The following is a 12,719-nucleotide window of genomic DNA, read 5'->3' on the forward strand; positions in this document are numbered from 1 at the left end:
TTCACCACAACTGAAAGAAAACTCGAACATCTAATAGTTTCCACACATGAATAATTTTTTCCCTTTTACTTTGCAAGTTATATTGTTCCACAAAGTTTGTGAAGTTGAGAGAATGGAGAGAGATGAAACCGGTCATTATATGTTACTTCAACCAATATAAGAAATTAACACTCTCTGAAATGTGTATTTTTTATTATTATTTTTATTTTGGTCAAAGCGAAACTTTGTAATTGTTCATGATAAGTTCTTTCTTTTTTTTTTTTTTTAATGACCTTTGTGTCCAAAGAATGTAAGAGTAAAAATTATTTTACTCATATGTGGCTCTTATATCATGCAATCAAGAACTATATAAATTTGTGTTCCTTTAGGTTTGATAAAGATCAATTAGCAAGTCCTTCTTGTGAATGCATGCCTTAGTTTTGAAAAGTATTTGTACATCCTCACAAGCAGAGTTTGATCTAATTAGAATAAGTTGACAAGTTTCCATATCATCTTCTAGCCTCGTACATAATGATTTATAAGGGCACTGTATCTAATCAATGACTCATTAGATGAGAAGATTTGATTCTAACAAAGGAGGAAAAGAGCATTGATCATATGTGGGAGGAGCGGTGAGCATATAGATGGAAAAAGGGCTTCATTGCAAAAAAATAATAGAAACGAGGGAAGTATTAGTTTTATGAATTATAGTATAATATTATAAAATCAATGAACTCACCTCTTACCTCTTGTAGCTAGATCTACAAAACTTTTCAATTAAAAAAAAAAAAAATCTAAGTTTTGAGGAAGGAGATTGCTTCATTGCAACAAGTGATAATGGTTGGTTTCAATCCTTAAACAAGTAAACCTCACATGCTATGAGACAACCAAATACTAATAGATCACTAGAGTGATTCCGGGGTTTGAATAACCAAGATCCAAAGATGACAACACTAAAACAAATGAAAACAAAGTGAAAACGAAAATATTCTAAATTGTAGATGAATCCTTTGAAAAGATTGGATTGTCCACAAATGATTGATCTGTGTTGTTTTTGTTGTCTTCTTCAGAGTATTGAGCCATTTGCGATATTCAATCTAGTATTGTTTTTCAACACTTTCCCAAGATCAATGCTTTAGTTATTAAATTTTGCTTAATTTGCATAAAAAAACCCTTTTCCTATATAAATGTAAAATAAAAATTATATGTAAATATATCATAATTGTTATTATTACTTTTTAGTAATAAAATGTATCATTAGTTAACATAGTTTAAAATTTAAGTAATGTGTACATGACATGGTATGTGATTACATAAGCTTCTATTTCAACCACGTGCAGTGGAACCTACTCTGGGATTGAGTCGATTGACATATATTCTATCTGTACGGCAGGGATCTACGACCTCGGACGTGGCCCACTAAATAATCTTTAGTTTAAGTTTTAACCACCAAAACTTTTCGGAGTTCGGACAAAAGACAGCGCGGGAAAGGAATCAGCCTCAGCCAACATAAAATCTCACCTGGTACACCGGTCACCTTCAAATCCGAAACGTACTGGTATGAATCGGCCTGTATAGCTGTATCACACAAGTTTCCCTTTCACTCTTCTAAAAATCGAATTTTCTCATTTTTTAACCGTTTCACCGATACAGTATCGACACGTTATTAAAAAGGCCATTAACATTACCGACACGTGTTGGCGATCCGAGATAGATACCGATACTGATACCGATACGTCAAACTACGTGGCCACGCCCACTCTCCGGTCTTCAACCTTCACTGTTCGGCTCTGCCTTAAAAGCACACTACCAGTAACCTCTCAATTCATATTTTTTGCCAACTCGTCTTCGAATTTTCAAGAAGCTCGAATCGATTTTCGGCGACGATATCCAAGATTTTGAGCTCTTACTCGCAGGTGCTTATGAATTCTGGTTTCTGGATCGATTCTTCTTTAATTTTTCTAGGCAAAATTCTTTCGATATCCATTTCTTCATTTCTTTCCCACTCGTCTTCGAGTTTTCAAGAAGCTTGGATCGATTTTCGGTGACATATCCAAGATTCTGAGCTCGAACTCGCAGGTACTAATGGAGTCTGGTTTCTGGATTGATTCTTCTTTTACTTTTTCTTGGAATAGATTTGCGAAATTGTTCCGATATTCATTTCTTCGGTTTTTTTTACCACTCGTCTTCGAATTTTCAAGAAGCTTGGATTGATTTTCGGTGACATATCCAATATTCTGAGCTCGAACTCGCAGGTACTAGTAGAGTCTGGTTTCTGGATTGATTTTTCTTTAATATTCTTGACGAAATTCTTCCCAAATCAATTTCTTCACTCCCCCCCCCCCCCCCCTTTGTCTTCGAATTTTCGGTGATGATATCCAAGATTCTGAACTCGAACTCGAACTCGCAGATAAAAGTGGAGTCTGTTTTCTGGATTGATTCTTTTTTCTTTTTTTTTTTTTTTTTCTGTCGAAATTCTTGTGTGGAAGTTGCTGTAATGCACTTGTTTTTTTACCCCGCAGATTCTTGGTTCATCAAGTTCTTGCAAGAAAATTTATCTGAATGTTTAATCCCGTCAGAGGCATTTCATTGATTCTTGACTCAATTCCTATGTTGTGAGATGATTTAGTTTTGCAGACTAAAAATTCGCAGTTGTTAGCTGTTTCTTGGATCCATCGACTCTGTTCCTTTTAAACTTTCTTGAAGCTCAGGTCCCCCTCTGCTTCTCATTTTAGTATTTAATTTGGTTTTCGTTTTTTGTGTTCTTGGCCAGAGCTGAAATTCGCATTCAAGGTTAGATCTGTCTTGAAGCGACATCGCAGAACAGCAAAAAGATCAAGGCGCATGTAAGTCTTCACTCTTCATCCCACCTTTTATCCTTTTTGATGATTTAGATTCTCACATTTGAGGCTCTTAGTTTAGGATTTTAGCTCAAGTTCCTCCTCTCATTTTGGAATATATTACTGATAGTTTCCTTAGTAGGTTCAAAATCTTTCAATTAAAGTTTCAGTTTCAATTTTCTGATTTGTCTGTACTTCCAATCTTTCAATTATTCATCCACGAAAATTTGATTAATCATATACAGGTAGACTTCTAAAATCTTGAGCAATAATCTAGTTCTTGTACAGAGTCATGTTTAGCATGTTCAAGTTATAACGACTGTTTGATTACTTTTTTCCAGATCATTGTCCAAGGATGACGGAACATCACTGGAGGGATGAAATTAAATCCCTTTTGGGGTCTCATGTTGCTTCTGAAAAAACTGAACAGCTTGAAGAGACAAAAAAAGGTAATTCTAGGAAATGTTCTTAATCTTTCAAATGTCATTGAAGAAATTCATAGTTTTTCCTCCAATGAAGACAAGACAGAATGGAATTAGGAAATCAGATAAAGATATTTTATAATATTTTCTCAACATGCAAAAAAATTATTCTATTTCTCATATTATTTTCTGTTTCCAGTTGTGGGTTAATTTTCTTACTCTATATATGTTAATGTTATAGTTTTGTTGTTTCCGGACATTCCTTAGGTCTAGTTTCAGTAAATCCTATGGTTTTTGTGACCATTAATTGTTTTCCAACTTATGATGCTCATTCTGCTGCTATTCTATCTTGTTATTACCATTTCAACATTTCCTCACTGGTATGAGCCTGCAAGAACAGAAAAGAACAATGCTAACACTGTGTTCTACAGATAACCTGGTAATTTACGGTTGGGATTCCAGCTGTGCAGTTGAACGATGCCTGTGTTCAAGTGGGAACCACCCTAGGACTTGAACACCAGCTGTGGATGACCACTTTTTTTTTCCTTCTTGGCTAATCTATCCTACAGTGCTCCCTACTGGACATTGAGGGCCAATGGCCAAGGTGCTCCAAGGGGTGAGGGGAGGGGAAGAAAAGGGGGGGGGGGGGCACACACCCACCAGTGGCTGGATTCAATGCCCAGACCTCCAGGACCCCTACTGGATGAGCACCATGCTCTTACAATGGACATGTTGCAAGCTACCCTGAAACAGACATTTCAGTAGTTTTTTTTTGGTAGAGACATTTTCAGTAGTTCAGTGATACTATCTGAGTGAATGGCAGAAGTACACTCCTTAGGGAGGTACCTAGATTATTGGTACTTAATGCAATGGAGGTAATCTTTTTGTCTAATCAAAATATCAAATATTGTACTATGTTAAATTTTTTTGGGGGTGGATGTACTATGTTAAATTCAGTGGTAACAAGTGAGGAACATAGAAAACATATATATTTCTTCTTTGGAGAAAAGATTGCTACCCGGTCGTGCGCTCCTGCACTCAAAAACAGGCCGGTGAAATGACCATCCTGCCCACCCCTGTTGGATGCTTGGATGTACTCCCATTGGCCCCCTCCTTGGAGTAGGTGCCATGCGACCAGGTAGTGTTCTCTCTCCTTGTGTCTTTATATTCCAGTGATGCACGGAAATGGGTCCATTTTTGTTGAAGACTGTAGGACATGGAATGTTGTGGCAAACGTAAATGAAAGCATTTAATTCCAGGTGGCAACGAAGTGTAGCTTAACTCATTAATTAAGCTAGTTTTGAAAAAATTAAGAAAACTGATCAAACCTGTGAAACTAGATGAGAAGAAATACAATTCTTAATTTGCAAATAAACCATCCTCATTACCCATTTTCTTTACACCCTTACACAACATGATTTGCTTAGTGTTTCTGGTTCATTTTTTTATCCTTTATTTGCCGTTATTTCTTTTCTAAATGTAATGGTAGTGGCAATGGCTCTTATGTTTTCAACCTTAGCAGTTTCTTAGGAGTTAGGATTGAATCTCTGAAGTTTGTTCTCTTGGATAGCTGCTATGTTAATTGTATAGCTAGCTTACTTGCTCATGTGATTAAGTTAAGCAGTTTATCCATTTTTTTTACCTTTAATTTCCAGTTTGATTATTTGCCTGCAATTTGTTAATGTCATGCTATTCAATCTGTTCATCTCATATCATGTTACTTGATTGATGATCAAGTAATGGATTAAGTGCATCCTGTTTAATGCAGAAATTGAGAAAAAAGTGAAAGGGATCTTGAAGCTTATCAAAGATGAAGGAGAAGAGGGCAATTTGAACATAGAGTCACAACTTGTTGACCTTGTCATGGAGTACTACAAACAGCAGAAATCACTCGACGAACATCATGATGATCATACTGCAGAGTTGAAGGAGAAATTTCATTACCAAGCAGGAAAAAGTTCCAGCCAATATTCCGATTTGGATTCTTCTTCTAAGGAGAAAGCTAGTGGAAGCATTAAACAACAAATTGAGGCTGCAAATGATAAGGGGAAGAAATTCTGTGAGGACCTGCAAGCCAGAGATGATAAGTTGAAAGATGAGAATTCAACATTGCAGGATGGGAAGGGACAGAGAATAATACAGGGTTTACAATTAGAGCTGGCCTCTTTACAAACCCAGAAAAAGGATCTGGAAGGGCAGCTTGAAGAGCAAAAGTTGAAGCTGGAGTTGGTTCAAACTGAACTACGAGACAAAATTTTAGAATTGGAAAGAATATCAAAAGAGGTAGAGGTTAACCAAAGCAAATTGAAATTGCAGATTGCAGGAGAAAAACAAGAAGATGATGGAAGAAAGACTCCGTCGATGAAAAAGAACATTGAGCTAGCTAGCAAGATTGCCAGTCTGCAGGAAGCGCTGAAACAGTCAGCTGAAGATCACAAACAACTTCAGGATCTTTCTTACGAAATCTACCTGACAAAACTTGGCCTGAAAGATGCGATGATTGATTCATGTATTGATATGGCTAAGAAGATGAAGCAAGAAATAATAACTAGAAGTGAAGCAATTGCAAAGTTACAGGATGATATAAACACTACTGAATTTAACCTGCAGATCTCAAACAATAAGCTTCATGTCACAGAACAATTACTTGCTGAGAAGAAAGAAGTCTACAGAAAAGAAGAAGAGAAGTTCCAACAAGAATGTAAAGAACTCAAGGAACAAAATTCCAAATTGTCTTATGAGATTGACACTGCTCAGATAGATCTCATTGAGATCAGGAGTTCACTGGAGAAGACAAGAAATTCATTCTCCGGACTTGAAGTAGTGTTTCAGGAGTTCCAGGAAAATGACAGTTCCTTCCAGAGCCGTATTGTTGAAGTCTCAGAAGCACTTTGGATTGTAAAGAACTTGCTTATGGACACAAATGGTAAGATAGAAGAATTGGAGAAGAGACTCAACGTGAAAGAAGATGAGGTGCTCAAAATAGAGGAAGAGAAGAAGTGATAAGGTGCGCAGCATGTGTACCACTGTGATTAAATTGATGTTCTGAAGGATGTCTTGAGATTTTCATTTCTTTGTCCAGTTAGTCTGTCCACCTCCAATTTTTTCATTTTTTCATTTTCATTTTTTCACTTGTAGAGCAGGTGGACTTGTTAATTGAATTGAGAAATGGATACCGAGTCTAGAAATTAGGTTTCTTTTCGGTCTGTATTGTTTTAGAAAATTCCCTTCCCCAGCAGAAGGGAGAAAGTAGAAGTAAAAAGGAAAATTGTTTTTTGGATGAATGAAAGGGAAAATTATTACCCTTAAACCAAAACATCCTAGGCCTCGCACATGTGGGAGCCTTGTGCACCATGACATCTTAGACCAAAAGATCATTTTACCTTTTTGTTCTCTTGAACCCTGGACATATCCAACCCAATTCCGTAATGCATTCAATAGGCTCAGTGGTGGATGAGAGATCATTTTTGTGAGGTTTTGTGATGACAAACACTTCTATATCTTTTGGATTTCCCTCCTCTTCCTCCTTGTAGCTCTGCTCCAAAGGCCCCAACCCTCAATTAGTCCTCTCCCTATGTTCAACCTCGCCCTGCTTCTTCCCTAGAGGATTCTCTATCAAAATCTCCAGCTCCCTCACCCCCTACACCTCCTTCTTCTCCTTTACCTGATGTACCTCCCCCCACCCCCACCCCCCCCCCCCCAAAAAAAAAAAAAAGCTCAGTGGAAAAACCTGCTCTCTTCCATCTTCTGAGTTAGGAGCCGGCTACCCACTTCATTCTGTGGAGCCAATAACAACTGAAGGGATGCCATGCGCCTTTTGTCCTTCTCAATCTGTTGAAGAAGCCATTTCCTTTTGGAGTTCAGCAACAATGGCCGGTAAGCCTCCATTTCTTGTTGTCAAAGACATAGGAGATGGAGCTCTCTCAAGAGCTTCTCCATGCACATCCTTGAAGATGATTCATTCATCTTTTGATTCTCCTCCCCAGAAGACCAACAACAAGTTCTAGTGCGGGGGCCTTGGAAGATCAGTAATAAATATCTTCTCCTCAAGCCTTGGACCCTGATTGTTCCGCTGATGGAGTCCTTTTCCTCTTCCTTACCGATCAAACTTGATCGCACCAACTATATTTTATGGAAATCTCAATTCATTCCACTTCTGAATGCTCATGATCTTCTCAGCTACGTCGATGGAAACTTCGTATTCCAACCCCGAAATCTCCCTTCCACCGCTGCTGCCTCTCTTACCTCTCCCCCACTAAACCCTGCTTATGCCTTATGGCGTCGCCAAGATCAACTCATATTCAGCTGGATTATATCATCCTTATCTAACCATGCTCTAGCACACATTGTGGGTCTCTCATCTTCTTATGAAGCTTGGACTGCTTTGGTTCGCCTTTTTACGCCTCTCAATCCCAAGCTAGAACCATGCAATTAAAATACCAACTGTCTCAGCTCAACACTCTCCCATGGCTGATTATCTCCAATTTGTCAAAGGCATTGTGGATAATCTTGCTGCCGCGGCTCAACCCCCATTTTCGAGTCCGACATCATCTTAAACATTCTTCGTGGCCTTAGTGATGACTATGAGTCCTTTGCCATGTAAGTCACGACTCGACTCGATCCGATCTTCTTTCCTTTGATGACTTCTCTGGCCTTCTTCTCAGTCAAGAAATTCTCAAAGAACAACGGTTTGCTCCTTTGGATTTGCCTTCCCCTGAAGCACATATTTGTAGAAACACAACCATAAAATGATGCAGAAGATAATGGAAAAACAAGAACAAACAATGCACACAGGTTTACGAGGTTCGGCAAGATTGCCTACGTCCTCGGTGAAATGAGATCTTGCTTCACTATCAGAATAGGGTGTTACATCGCTCGTCCTCATACCTCTCAGTATTGCTTGCATTACAGAGAAAGAAACCCTTACTATAAATTTATAGCAAAAAACCCTAATCCGGAAAGTACAAACCCCCATACACCCCTCTATGCAGGGGGCCTCCTGCCCCTTTGCAAACCCCACAGCCCTCTAACGGGCTAGTGGGACCGACTTTCTGCCTATCAAGCGCTTGCACCTGTACTCCTTAGATTAAACTGTGACGAAATACAAGACATCGTACACCAACAATATCTCCTCTCAAGACTATCCTCTTGGCACTTCTCATCATTGTTCCGCAATGATGGTCGTTGCAGTGGCCGTGGTCATGGCCGTAACTAGTCCTCTGTCCAGCCACACTTCTCCTATCCTTCACATCTGTTCTCCACTTTGACTCCATGCCCACCTTGCTAAATTTGCGGTTGTAAGTTGTAACAACCATAGTGTGATGTCTTGTTATAACCGCTTCAATCCAAGTTATCAAGCTCCTGCTTCCTCTAATCACTAGGCTCTTCTTGACACTCCATCTCCTTCGATCGACCAGACATGTTACCCGGACTCCAGGGCCACTCTTCATCTCATTGCTGACTTAGACAATCTCACTTTGAATACCCCCTACATTGGTACCAATCAAATCCGTGTAGGTAATGGGGCAGGTTTGGCTATACACAACATTTGACACTCTTCTCTTTCTTCCCCTTCTCATTCTTGTCATTTAAAGGATGTAATGCATGTCCCAAAGATCACTCCGTACGTGAACCTGGTCCATTTCCCTCGCCTTCGCCTAGTCTCTACATAGGGGAATGTGTCTCCAAGTCTATTTGGCATGATTGCCTTGGCTATCCTACTACTCGCAACCTCGACATTGTTATCTCTCACTCTCGGCTTCAAACCTGCAGTTGCACCATCTCTATCTGTTTCTTGTCAACTGGGAAAGTCGCACAAGCTCACCTTCACATTGAATAACACTATTGCAGCTGGTCCATTTTAGTTGATCCACTCTAATATATGGGGCCATCATCATCACCATTGCCTAGGGCTATCTTTATTATTTGTCTTTTATTGATGATTATAGTTGCTTGTATTTTTCCCCTAGTAAAACGTTCATATGCTTTAGCTACTTTTATTATTTCTCATAAACATGTTGTAAATTACTTCAAGTGTAACATCGCACGCGAATACCAAGTTTTTGATTCCTACTTCAAGACTAATAGCATCACTCACCGCTACTCCTGCCCTTATACATCTGAGTGGAATGGAAGAGCTGAACGCAAACATCGGCATGTCCTTGAAATGGGGCTCGCCCAATTCCATGGCTTTTTGGGTTTCAGCTTTTGAAACTGCTGCTTACTTGATCAACAGGCTGCCGACTCCACTCCTACAGTTTCACTCCTCGTTTGAGGTTCCATTTGGCAAAGCTTTGGACCATCTGATGTTCCATTTGGCAAAGCTTTGGACCATCTGATGTTTTGCACTTATGGGTGTGCAATGTGTATGTTACCTATAGTTACGCCCATACAATCAGCATAAGCTGCAGTTCTGCTCCGCTCGGTGCATCTTTCTTGGCTACGGTAGTCTTCATTAGGGCTATAAATGCTTTAACCCCCTTATTGGTCGTACATACATTTCTCGCCATGTTCAATTTGATGAAACCATTTCCCCTCCCCCCCCCCCCCCCCCACCACCACTTCAACACCCCTTACACTACCCACAACTCCGATGCACACGATAATCCACAACGGTCCCATCATTCTCCCATGCACACCCGTTGCTTCATCCCCACCTGCACCTATTATGGTTGCTCCATCCCCCTCCTCCATGGACTCCTAACCACCATCACCTGATGAGGTCCATCCCCCTACTTCTGTAACAGACTCATTAACCTCCACTCTCCCTCTTAGCACACATCCCATGATAACCCATCTCAAAGCTGGTTTGACCTGCCCTACCACCAAATCAAACCTTCTATCAACCAAACATCCATTACCGCAGGCCCTCACTTCGGCTGTCATTGCATCCTCTATTGAACCAACATCATATAACATCACCAGCAAGGATGCCAAGTGGTGTGCAGCCATGAGTGAAGAGTTTGATGACCTCATGGGTAATGCAACTTGGAATCTCATTCCTCCTCGGCCCTCCATGAATCTTGATGGCAACAACTGGGTTTTTTTCGCATCAAACGCGACTTCAATGGCTTTGTTTCTCACTATATAGCTTACCTTGTTGCCCAGGGCTTCCATCGACATGAAGGTATCGACTACTTTGACACTTTCAGTGCAGTCGTCAAACCATCCACTCTTTGGACCGTTCTTTCATTTGCCATATCTAAAGGCTGGTCCTTGCGTAAGCTTGACTATCAAAACACCTTCCTTCATGGCACCTTGGGTGAAGAAGTCTTTATGATCCACCCACAAGGATTAATTGATCCGGCCTTTCCCCAACATGTTTGTCATCTTAAAAGGGCTCTCTATGGTTTGAAACAGGCCCCTCGTGCATGGGCCAATCAGCTTGGTCCATTTCTCACGTCTCTTGGGTTCAAGGCTTCTCCTTCTGATATTGCTTTATATGTGCGACTGTCCTCCCCTCAACAATTATTCATCCTAGTCTACAATGATGACATTACTGTCACTGGTACTGTCCAACTGCCATTCAACACCTTATCAATACTCTTGACAACGAATTTGAGATCAAGGACCTCGGTGATCTCCACTTCTTCCTTGGTATTGAGGTAACTCGTACTTTGCATGGGCTTTATCTTTGACAATCCAAGTATATTATTGATCTTCTGTCCAAAGTCAACATGGACGATGCCAAGCCCCTACCAACCCCAACCTCTACCATTTCCCTATCCTGTACTGGGGGCTCCTCGTTTCATGATCATACTCTCTGTTGCAGTACAATGGGGGCCCTTCAATACCTCACCGTGACCTGTCTTGATATAGCATTTTCTGTTAACAAGGTATGCCAATTATTGCATTCCCCTACATCAGACAATTAGACGAAAGTCAAATGAATTCTTTGCAATCTTAAGGACACGATTGATCTCGACATCCATATCTGCCCCCTCTTCCACCTTCCAATTGCAAGCATACACAATGTGAATTTCTCACATTTGTAGGTTACAGTGTCATGCACATAAAAGATGCTAAATGAGAGGATTTAATGCAATCTAGACAGTAGTCTACCCGTAAATCAATTCACATGTGATCAAGGACAAGAATGAAAGAATTTTCACCGAAGCAATCAAGGACAAATGAGAAATTTCACCTTAAATTAGAAGTTTGATTAAGAGATTGAGCAACAAAGAAGAATCGGTTGAGGGAGGATTTGTGCAAATTTGAGAAGAGAAGTGTAGGGGCATGATGGTTGATTTCGAAGACCTATGATAATCTTTGCATAGACTTTCTATTTTCTAAGGTTTTGGGAGATTATGGTTGATTTCGATCCTTAAACAAGTAAACCTCGCCATGCTGTGAGACACCTAATATTCTTACTTGCAGTTGGTTATTAAATTTCGCTTCAATTTCAATAAAAATCCTTTTCCTATAAAATGTAAAATAAAAATTAAATGAAAATATATCATTATTAATATTATTATTATTTTTTGGTAGAAAAATCTATCAGTACTTAATATGGTAAAAAATGTAAGTAGTTTATACAATGGCATGGTATTATGAGTTTAGTGTCTAAAAAGTTATGTGAGTTATGGAGTTACTGGTATTGGTTTGAGGAAGCTATGATTCTATATGACTCTCTTCGAACTTTAATGACTTTCTCTTTCAGTGAAAAGTAATAGAGCGACAGATTGGTTAGCGAATTTGGCATGTGCTTCAGCTACAGATTCTATTTTTCTTAGTGACCAAACTCTTCCTAGAGACCTTAATCGAGTCGTTAGGGAAGATAAAGTTGGGTGGCTGATTAATATAACTTTTCCGTTAGGTTGGTTCGTTGTGATTCGAGAGTTCAAGTGCCTCTGTTATTTGGGTTGGGGTAAGGCGGGTTATGTCCCCCCATATATTATTTTCCATTTTATTAATAATACTTTAGGGACTCCCCTGGATATCAGATAATATTCGAAGTTAAAAAAAAAATATATATATATATATATATTTATTTATTTATTGTGATCACATAAATTTCTATTTTAAGCATATGTAGTGGAACATATTTTGGGATTGATATATATTCCATCTGTGTGGCTGGGATATGAGACGTCGGACATGGCCCACTAAATATTCTTTAGTTCAAAGTTTAAAGGGAAAATTACATGATTACCCATTATTAGGTTTGCATTTACATAAATACCCATGATGTGTTTTGATGAGCACAATAATGTGTGAAATCTTAGGGATATAAGTGTACATTTTGCCCCACTTTGGATAGTACTACTTTTATTTTATTTTATTTTATTTTTAGTTTCCAAGTCTACAAGAGAAAGTGCTTAAAGTGAATCAAGAATCAGTCCAAAGGTGTGACCCACTCATTGGTACCACATCCTCTCTCCTACAAAATCCTGAAGATTATTTTCTCTCCTTGCCACCTCACAAGATGTTGAAGATGCTATGCAGAGATTTCTTTCTGATTTAATCAAGATTGCAAGAT

General features: G+C 39.3%; 1 protein-coding gene across 3 annotated transcripts; it reads left to right on the plus strand.

Moving 5' to 3' along the window:
* The first annotated feature begins 1,797 nt into the window (after window positions 1-1,797).
* LOC122061425 (putative leucine-rich repeat-containing protein DDB_G0290503) lies at window positions 1,798-6,418 on the plus strand. Of its 3 annotated transcripts, none has more exons than XM_042624673.1 (4): window positions 1,798-1,895; window positions 2,753-2,825; window positions 3,161-3,268; window positions 5,010-6,418. In XM_042624673.1, the coding sequence occupies exons 3-4, from the start codon at window positions 3,175-3,177 to the stop codon at window positions 6,242-6,244; spliced, it is 1,329 nt and encodes a 442-aa protein (XP_042480607.1). In that variant the 5' UTR covers window positions 1,798-1,895; window positions 2,753-2,825; window positions 3,161-3,174; the 3' UTR covers window positions 6,245-6,418. The 3 variants fall into 3 exon arrangements, with proteins under 3 accessions (XP_042480607.1, XP_042480608.1, XP_042480609.1); XM_042624674.1 differs by having other exon boundaries at window positions 1,820-2,058; XM_042624675.1 differs by lacking the exon at window positions 1,798-1,895 and adding an exon at window positions 2,113-2,234.
* Window positions 6,419-12,719: the final 6,301 nt, after the last annotated feature.

This window comes from Macadamia integrifolia, chromosome 14 (assembly GCF_013358625.1).
Source record: "Macadamia integrifolia cultivar HAES 741 chromosome 14, SCU_Mint_v3, whole genome shotgun sequence".
Lineage (NCBI taxonomy): Eukaryota > Viridiplantae > Streptophyta > Magnoliopsida > Proteales > Proteaceae > Macadamia > Macadamia integrifolia.